Consider the following 9,271-nt stretch of genomic DNA (forward strand, 5'->3'; position numbering starts at 1 on the left):
TTCACTGTTCCCGGTTCTGATCCCTGTTCCCATTCACTGTTCCCGGTTCTGATCCCTGTTCCCGCTCTCTGTTCCCGGTTCTGATCCCTGTTCCTGTCACTGTTCCCGGTTCTGATCCCTGTTCCCGTCACTGTTCCCGGTTCTGATCCCTGTTCCCGTCACTGTTCCCGGTTCTGATCCCTGTTCCCGGTTCTGATCCCTGTTCCCGGTTCTGATCCCTGTTCCTGTCACTGTTTCTGATGCCGGTCCTTGTCCCCGTTCCCGGTTCCCTGATCCCCGTTTCCGTTCCCAGTCCCGGTTCCCGTTCCCGTTCCCGATCCCATTCCCTGATCCCGATCCCGTTCCCAATCCCGCTCCCGATCCCGCTCCCGTTCCCGATCCCGATCCCGATCCCATTCCCTGATCCCGATCCCGTTCCCGTTCCCATTCCCTGATCCCGATCCCTTTCCCAATCCCGATCCCTTTCCCAATCCGTTCCCGTTCCCGATCCCGATCCCGATCCCGTTCCCGCTCCCGATTCCGTTCCGTGTTTTGTGGGCGTGGCCACAGCAGGGGGCGTGTCCGGGGCGGGAGGGGGCGGGTCCCGCGGCAGCGCCCCCTGGCGGCGGCGGGCGGAGCGGGCCAAGATGGCGGCGGAGCCGGGCCCGGGCTCGGGGCCCGACCCGGAGCTGGAGGAGCTGCTGGAGAGTGAGGGGGGACCGGGGGTCCCGGGGTGAGGGGGGGTCCGGAGGGGCCCGGGGGTCATTGGGGTGCGGGGAGGGGGGGCTGCGTGTCACCGGTGAGCCACGGGGTGCGATGGGGGTCGGGGGTCATTGGGGTGCAATGAGGGTCGGGGGTCATTGGGGTGAGGGGGGGTCGGGGGTCGTGAGGGGCTGGGGGGGTTTTGGGGTTTGGAGGGGCTCGGGGGTCACTGGGGTGAGGGGGGTCGGGGGTCATTGGGGTGAGGGGGGGTCATGAGGGGCTGGGGGGGTTTTGGGGTTTGGAGGGGCTCGGGGGTCATTGGGGTGAGGAGGGGTCGGGGGTTATTGGGGTGAGGAGGTTTTGGGGTTTGGAGGGGGCTCGGGGTCATTGGGGTGCAATTGGGGTCAGGGGTCATTGGGGTGAGGGGGGTCATGAGGGGCTGGGGGGGTTTTGGGGTTTGGAGGGGCTCGGGGTCATTGGGGTGCAATTGGGGTCAGGGGTCATTGGGGTGAGGAGGTTTTGGGGTTTGGAGGAGCTCGGGGGTTATTGGGGTGCAATTGGGGTCGGGGGTCATTGGGGTGGGGGGGGGTCATGAGGGGCTGGGGGGGTTTTGGGGTTTGGAGGAGCTCGGGGGTTATTGGGGTGAGGGGGGTCGGGGGTCATTGGGGTGAGGAGGGGTCGGGGGTTATTGGGGTGAGGAGGTTTTGGGTTTGGAGGGGGCTCGGGGTCATTGGGGTGCGATGGGGGTCGGGGATCATTGGGGTGAGGGGGGGTCGGGGATCATTGGGGTGAGGGGGGGTCGGGGGTCGTGAGAGGCTGGGGTGGTTTTGGGGTTTGCAGGGGCTCGGGGGTCATTGGGGTGAGGAGGGGTCGGGGGTTATTGGGGTGAGGAGGTTTTGGGGTTTGGAGGAGCTTGGGGGTCATTGGGGTGAGGGGGGTCATGAGGGGCTGGGGGGGTTTTGGGGTTTGGAGGGGCTCGGGGTCATTGGGGTGCAATGAGGGTCAGGGGTCATTGGGGTGAGGGGAATTTTGGGGTTTGGAGGAGCTCGGGGGTTATTGGGGTGCAATTGGGGTCAGGGGTCATTGGGGTGAGGGGGGGGTCTGAAGGGGCTGGGGGGTTTTTGGGGTTTGGAGGGGCTCGGGGGTCACTGGGGTGAGGGGGGTCGGGGGTCATTGGGGTGAGGGGGGGTCGTGAGGGGCTGGGGGGGTTTTGGGGTTTGGAGGGATTTGGGGGTCATTGGGGTGAGGGGGGGCCGGGGGTTATTGGGGTGAGGGGGGTTTTGGGGTTTGGAGGGGCTGTGGGGTCATTGGGTGCCGTGGGTGTCTGGGGGTTATTGGGGTCTGGGGGCTACTGGGGTACAGGGCGATGAGGGTTTTGGGCTGCAGTTTATGGGGTGCCATTAGTTTTGGGGGTGCATTTATTGGACTGCCATCAATTATAGAAATTATTAGGGTGCAGTTCCGGGGTGCAGATTTGGGGTACAATCAATCCGTGTCCATGGCCTTCCTGTGGGGTGCAAAACCCCCTTTTTCCAACCCCTTTTTGGGGTCCCCTGACCCCAATCCCCCCACACACAGGTGCTCTGGATGACTTCGAGCGCAGCCGCCCCACGCCCCCTCCCCCTGCCAGCTCCTCCTCTCCCCCCTCCCCTCCCTCCGCCGCAGACTCCGCCGAGGTGGGACCCCCAAAACCCCGTTTTGCCCCCGTTTTGGGGCCGTGTGGCCGCGCTGACCCCGCGCCCAGGGCTCGCTCTTCTCCTCGCAGGAGAGGTTCTTCCAGGAGCTCTTCGAGGGCGAGCTGGCGGCGCAGGCGGCGGCCGAGTTCCAGGAGGCCATGCAGGAGCTGGCCCGGCAGGAGCCACAGCTCGTGGAGCAGTTCCAGAAGCTCTCGGAAGCTGCTGGAAAAGTCGGTGGGTGGGTTGGGAATGTGGGGATCCCACTCCAGGATAGCCCTGGGCACCTCAGTGCTTGTGGCTGTTCCTGATCCTGGTGCCTGGTCCCTGTCCGTGTTCCTGATCCTGTCCCTGTTCCCTGTCTCTGTTCCTGGTCCCTGTCCCTGTCCCATGTTTCCAATCCCAGCCCCTGTTCCCTGTCACTGTTCCTGGTCCCTGATCCCAGTCCCTGGTCACAGTCCCTGTCCCTGATCCCAGTCCCTGTCCCTGATACCAGTCCCTGTTCCTGTTCCCAATCCCTGTCCCCGTCCCTGATCCCAGTCCCTGATCCCAGTCCCTGTCCCTGATCCCAGTCCCTGTTCACAGTCCCTGTCCCTGATCCCAGTCCCTGTCCCTGATCCCTGTCCCCGTTCCTGATCCCAGTCCCTGATCCCAGTCCCTGGAGGGGTTCATGTTCCAGTTCCCCTTTTCCCTGTCCCTGTTCCTGATCCCAATCCCTGTTCCTGATCCCATTCCCGATCCCATTCCCAATCCCATTTGGGATCATGGCCAGCAGCCCAGCAGGACTCCCCATTATCCCCATTCCCAATCCCATTCCCGATCCCATTCCCACTCCCATTTGGGATCAGGGCCAGCAGGACTCCTCATTATCCCCATTCCCAATCCCATTCCCGATCCCATTCCCGATCCCATTTGGGATTGTGGCCAGCAGGACTCCCCATTATCCCCATTCCCAATCCCATTCCCGATCCCATTTGGGGTCAGGGCCAGCAGGACTCCTCATTATCCCCATTATCCCCATTCCCAATCCCATTCCTGATCCCATTCCCAACCCCATTTGGGATTGTGGCCAGCAGGACTCCCCATTATCCCCATTCCCAATCCCATTCCCGATCCCATTCCCGATCCCATTTGGGATTGTGGCCAGCAGGACTCCCCATTATCCCCATTCCCAATCCCATTCCCAATCCCATTTGGGATCAGGGCCAGCAGGACTCCTCATTATCCCCATTATCCCCATTCCCAATCCCATTCCCGATCCCATTCCCAACCCCACAGGCAGCGACACAGCCTCGCAGCAGGAATTCACCTCCTGCCTCAAGGAGACCCTGAGCGGGCTGGCCAAGAACGCCAATGACCTCCAGGTATTCCCACCCCATTCCCGGGATCCTGGGGGGGCTCTCCCGGCATCCCGGGGGTCCCGGGGGGCTCACGGGGGTCGTGGGGATCCCACAGAATTCCCCGGGCTCGGAGGAGGAGCTGGCGAAGGCCCTGGAGGGGCTGGGGCTGGAGGAGGGCGGCGGGGACGGCGTCCTGCCCGTCATGCGCAGCATCATGGAGTCCCTGCTGTCCAAGGACGTGCTCTACCCCTCCCTCAAGGAGATCACCGACAAGGTGGGACCCCAAAAATTTGGGGAGGGGACCCCAAAAAACCCCCCCGAAGCTCGGGGTGTCCCTTGGGGTATGGGAAGTGTAGGGGACACGGGGACATGGGGCGGTCCGTGCTGGCCACATGCTCTACCCCTCCCTCAAGGAGATCACTGAGAAGGTGGGACCCCAAAAATTTGGGGAGGGGACCCCAAAAAACCCCCCCAGAACTTGGGGTGTCCCTTGGGGTATGGGAAATGTAGGGGTCACAGGGTGGTCCCTGCTGGCCACGTGCTCTACCCCTCCCTCAAGGAAATCACCAACAAGGTGGGACCCCAAAAATTTGGGGAGGGGACCCCAAAAACAAAACTGGGGGAGAGCCCACATTTTTTTGGGGGGGTTTCCCTGGAGGGATCTTTTGGGGTGTGGGAAACTTGTGGGGGCATCATGGAGTCCCTGCTGTCCAAGGACGTGCTCCACCCCTCCCTCAAGGACATCATTGAGAAGGACCCCAAAAACTGAGACCCCAAAAACTGGGGGGGAGACCCCAAAAACCGGGAGGGGACCCCAAAAAACTCCTGGCATGGGGGGGTCATCCCTGAAATGGGGAGAAGCTCCCCAAAAACCTGCCCTCCTGTCCCTGTCACCCCCAGGGTGTCCCTGTCCCTTTTGGGGTGTATTGGGAACTCTCCCCTGTCCCCAGGGTCTGTCCCTGTCACCCCCAGGCTGTCACCATGCCTTTAGGGCTGTCCCCAGCGTCTGTCCCTGTCACCCCCAGGGTGTCCCTGTCCCTTTTGGGGTGTATTGGGGGGGTCTCCCCTGTCCCCAGGGTCTGTCCCTGTCACCCCCAGGGTGTCCCTGTCCCTTTTGGGGTGTACTGGGAACTCTCCCCTGTCCCCAGGGTCTGTCCCTGTCACCCCCAGGGTGTCACTGTCCCTTTTAGGCTGTATTGGGAACTCTCCCCTGTCCCCAGGGTCTGTCCCTGTCACCCCCAGGCCCTCACTGGTCCATTCCCCGGGGATCCCAGGGTGTCCCATGGGGGTGTCCCACGGGGGTGTCGCACAGGGGTGTCCCACGGGGGTGTCCCACGGGGGTGTCCCACGGGGGTGTCCAATGGGGGTGTCCAATGGGGGTGTCCCACGGGGGTGTCCCACGGGGGTGTCCCACGGGGGTGTCCAATGGGGGTGTCCCACGGGGTGTCCCGTGGGGGTGTCCCACGGGGGTGTCCAATGGGGGTGTCCAATGGGGGTGTCCCACGGGGGTGTCCCACGGGGGTGTCCCACGGGGTGTCGCACAGGGGTGTCCCACGGGGTGTCCCATGGGGGTGTCCCACGGGGGTGTCCCACGGGGTGTCGCACAGGGGTGTCCCACGGGGGTGTCCCACGGGGGTGTCCAATGGGGGTGTCCCACGGGGGTGTCCCATGGGGGTGTCCCACGGGGGTGTCCCACGGGGTGTCCCACGGGGGTGTTCCTGGGGGTGTCCCATGGGGGTGTCCCACGGGGGTGTTCCTGGGGGTGTCCCATGGGGGTGTCCCATGGGGTGTCCCACGGGGGTGTCCCATGGGGGTGTCCCATGGGGTGTCCCGTGGCGGTTCCCTCGCTGTCCCCTCAGCGTCCCCCGCGTGTCCCCAGTACCCGGAGTGGCTGCGGCAGCACGAGGCGTCGCTGTCCCCGGAGCAGCGGCAGCGTTTCGTGGCGCAGCAGGCGCTGATGCTGCGGATCTGCGCGGAGCTGGAGCGGGAGCGGCCGGGGGAGCCCGAGGGGCAGCGGCGGCAGCGCTTCGAGACCCTGCTGGAGCTGATGCAGCAGGTACGGGGGGACCGGGGGGAGCCCCGAGCTGCCCGGCCACGCCCTGACCCCCTGTGTCCCTTCTCTGTGTCACTGTGTCACCTGTGTGTCACTGTGTCACCTCTGTGTCCTTCTGTGTCACTGTGTCACCTCTCTGTGTCACTGTGTCCTCCCTCTGTGTGTCACTGTGTCACCTGTGTGTCACTGTGTCCCCTCTGTGTGTCACTGTGTCACCTCTGTGTCACTGTGTCACCTCCGTGTGTTCCTCTGTCCTCCCTCTGTGTGTCCCTGTGTCACCTCTCTGGGTGTCACTGTGTCACCTCTGTGTCACTGTGTCACCTCTCTGTGTCACTGTGTCCTCCCTCTGTGTCAATGTGTCACCTCTGTGTCACTGTGTCCTCCCTCTGTGTCCCTGTGTCCCCTCTCTGTGTCACTGTGTCACCTGTGTGTCACTGTGTCACCTCTCTGTGTCACTGTGTCCTCCCTCTGTGTGTCACTGTGTCACCTCTGTGTCACTGTGTCACCTCTGTGTGTCACCTGTGTGTCACTGTGTCACCTGTGTGTCCCTCTGTGTCACCTCTCTGTGTCACTGTGTCACCTCTGTGTCACTGTGTCCTCCCTCTGTGTCCCTCTGTCCCCTCTCTGTGTCACTGTGTCACCTCTGTGTCACTGTGTCACCTCTGTGTCACTGTGTCACCTCTCTGTGTGTCACTGTGTCACCGCTGTGTCACTGTGTCACCTCTGTGTCATTGTGTCACCTCTGTGTGTCACTGTGTCACCTCTGTGTGTGTGTCACTGTGTCACCTCTGTGTCACCTCTGTGTCACCTCTGTGTCCCTCTGTGTCACTGTGTCACCTCTCTGTGTCACTGTGTCACCTCTGTGTCACTGTGTCCTCCCTCTGTGTCCCTCTGTCCCCTCTCTGTGTCACTGTGTCACCTCTGTGTCCCTGTGTCCTCCCTCTGTGTGTCACTGTGTCACCTCTGTGTCACTGTGTCCTCCCTCTGTGTCCCTCTGTCCCCTCTCTGTGTCACTGTGTCACTTCTCTGTGTCACTGTGTCCTCCCTCTGTGTCCCTCTGTCCCCTCTCTGTGTCACTGTGTCCTCCCTCTGTGTCCCTCTGTCCCCTCTCTGTGTCCCTGTGTCACCTTTCTGTGTCCCTGTGTCACCTTTCTGTGTCCCTGTGTCCCCTCTCCATGTCCCTGTGTCACCTCTGTGTCCCTGTGTCACCTCTGTGTCACTGTGTCACCGCTGTGTGCCCCTGTGTCACCTCTGTGTGTCCCTGTGTCACTGCTGTGTGCCCCTGTGTCACCTGTGTGTGTCCCTCTGTCCCCTCTCTGTCCCTGTGCCCTCTCTGTGTCCCTGTGTCACCTGTGTCCCTGTGTCCCTGTGTCCCCTCTCTGTATCTCTGTGTCCCCTCTCTCTGTCCCTGTGTCCCCGTGTCCCTGTGTCCCCGTGTCACCATGTCCCTGTGTCCCTGTGTCCCCATGTCCCCGTGTCCCTGTGTCCCCGTGTCACCATGTCCCTGTGTCCCCTCTGTGTCCGTGTGTCCCCTCTCTGTCCCCATGTCACCGTGTCCCTGTGTCCCCTCTCACTGTCCCTGTGTCCCCTCTGTGTCCGTGTGTCCCCTCTCTGTCTCCATGTCACCGTGTCCCTGTGTCCCCTCCTTCTGTCCCCTCACAGCTGCAGGACCTGGGCCACCCCCCCAAGGAGCTGGCCGGGGACACGGTGAGTGTTTGGGGACACCGCCCTAAAAGGATTTGGGGTCACCTGAATGCTTTGGGATGACCCCACAGCATTGGGATGACCCCAGAGAATTGGGGTGACCCCACAGATTTGGGATGACCCCAGAGAAATGGGGTGACCCCACAGATTTGGGATGACCCCACAGATTTGGGATGACCCCACAGATTTGGGATGACCCCATGGATTTGGGGTAACCCCAGAGAATTGGGGTGACCCCAGAGATTTGGGATGACCCCACAGATTTGGGATGACCCCAGAGATTTGGGATGACCCCAGAGATTTGGGATGACCCCACAGATTTGGGATGACCCCATGGATTTGGGATGACCCCATGGATTTGGGGTGATCCCAGAGAATTGGGATGACCCCATGGATTTGGGGTGACCCCACAGACTTGGGGTGACCCCAGAGAATTGGGGTGACCCCAGAGACTCGGGGTGACCCCACAGATTGGGGCTGACCCCAGAGATTTGGGATGACCCCAGAGAATTGGGATGACCCCAGAGATTTGGGATGACCCCACAGATTCAGGGTGATCCCACAGAATTGGGATGACCCCACAGACTCGGGGTGACCCCACAGATTCGGGGTGTCCCCACAGATTTGGGGTGACCCCACAGACTCGGGGTGACCCCACAGACTCGGGGTGACCCCACAGATTTGGGATGACCCCATGGATTCGGGGTGACCCCACAGACTCGGGGTGACCCCACAGATTTGGGGTGACCCCACAGACTCGGGGTGACCCCACAGACTCGGGCTGACCCCACAGATTTGGGGTGACCCCAGAGAATTGGGATGACCCCATGGATTCGGGGTGACCCCACAGACTCGGGGTGACCCCACAGATTTGGGGTGACCCCACAGACTCGGGGTGACCCCAGAGATTTGGGGTGACCCCGCTGTGCCCCCACAGCCCCCCGGATTCAACCTGGAGCTGCCGGGGGGGGTGAGTGGGGAGCAGTGCCGCCTCATGTAGGGCCCTTTTGGGATCCCCCCGCCCCGGCCGGCCCCAAATGAGGACGAAGAGGAGCCCGAGGGGGTCGAGACCTTCACCCCACACAAATTTTGGGGTTTTTTTGGGGGCTGGGGGGTGCAGGGACCCCCCATTTGGGGAGATGTCACCCCCTCGCCCCCCCACTGTGTCCCCAATAAAGAGTTGGTGACGGGAGCGGCTCTGGCTGGGAATGGGGACCCTACAGAAATGGGGTGGCCCTACAGAAATGGGGTGGCCCTATAGGGACATTGGGGGGACAGAGTGACCCTACAGAAATGGGATGGCCCTACAGAAATGGGGTGGCCCTACAGAAATGGGGTGACCCTACAGAAATGGGGTGGCCCTACAGAAATGGGGTGACCCTACAGAAATGGGGGGGCCCTATAGGGACACTGGGGGGACAGAGTGACCCTATAGAAATGGGGTGGCCCTAGAGAAATCGGGTGGCCCTATAGGGACACTGAGGGGACAGAGTGACCCTTCAGTAATGGGGTGGCCCTACAGAAATGGGGTGGCCCTATAGGGACACTGAGGGGACAGAGTGACCCTACAGAAATGGGGTGGCCCTACAGAAATGGGGTGGCCCTATAGGGACATTGAGGGGACAGAGTGACCCTACAGAAATGGGGTGGCCCTATAGGGACATTGAGGGGACAGAGTGACCCTACAGAAATGGGGTGGCCCTATAGGGACACTGAGGGGACAGAGTGACCCTACAGAAATGGGGTGGCCCTATAGGGACATTGGGGGGGACAGTGACCCTACAGAAATGGGGTGGCCCTATAGGGACACTGAGGGGACA

General features: G+C 62.1%; 1 protein-coding gene and 1 long non-coding RNA gene across 2 annotated transcripts; one reads left to right on the forward strand and one right to left on the reverse strand.

Annotated features, from left to right (window-relative positions):
* Positions 1 to 556: 556 nt before the first annotated feature.
* LOC131574325 (peroxisomal biogenesis factor 19-like) lies at positions 557 to 8,643 on the forward strand. The gene is made up of 8 exons (XM_058828765.1): positions 557 to 687; positions 2,260 to 2,357; positions 2,426 to 2,591; positions 3,633 to 3,718; positions 3,810 to 3,968; positions 5,574 to 5,750; positions 7,410 to 7,454; positions 8,389 to 8,643. Exons 1-8 carry the CDS (start codon positions 627 to 629, stop codon positions 8,449 to 8,451), a joined length of 855 nt encoding a protein of 284 aa, XP_058684748.1. The 5' UTR covers positions 557 to 626; the 3' UTR covers positions 8,452 to 8,643.
* LOC131574326 (uncharacterized) lies at positions 5,725 to 7,403 on the reverse strand. Its single transcript, XR_009276462.1, has 4 exons — positions 6,577 to 7,403; positions 6,286 to 6,544; positions 6,172 to 6,255; positions 5,725 to 5,850 (listed from the first exon to the last, which is right to left on the reverse strand). It is a non-coding gene; the product is annotated as an uncharacterized LOC131574326 (long non-coding RNA).
* Positions 8,644 to 9,271: the final 628 nt, after the last annotated feature.

Source organism: Poecile atricapillus, unplaced genomic scaffold (genome assembly GCF_030490865.1).
Source record: "Poecile atricapillus isolate bPoeAtr1 unplaced genomic scaffold, bPoeAtr1.hap1 scaffold_247, whole genome shotgun sequence".
Classification (NCBI taxonomy): domain Eukaryota; kingdom Metazoa; phylum Chordata; class Aves; order Passeriformes; family Paridae; genus Poecile; species Poecile atricapillus.

What these genes read in the sequence shown, in the direction of transcription:
- LOC131574325 (XM_058828765.1), top strand. Translation starts at nt 627, where the DNA reads ATGGCGGCGGAGCCGGGCCCGGGCTCGGGGCCCGACCCGGAGCTGGAG. An exon ending in CCGCCGCAGACTCCGCCGAG is followed by an intron (nt 2,358 to 2,425) that starts GTGGGACCCCCA and finishes CCCCGCGCCCAG; the next exon opens with GGCTCGCTCTTCTCCTCGCA. An exon ending in TGCTGGAGCTGATGCAGCAG is followed by an intron (nt 5,751 to 7,409) that starts GTACGGGGGGAC and finishes GTCCCCTCACAG; the next exon opens with CTGCAGGACCTGGGCCACCC.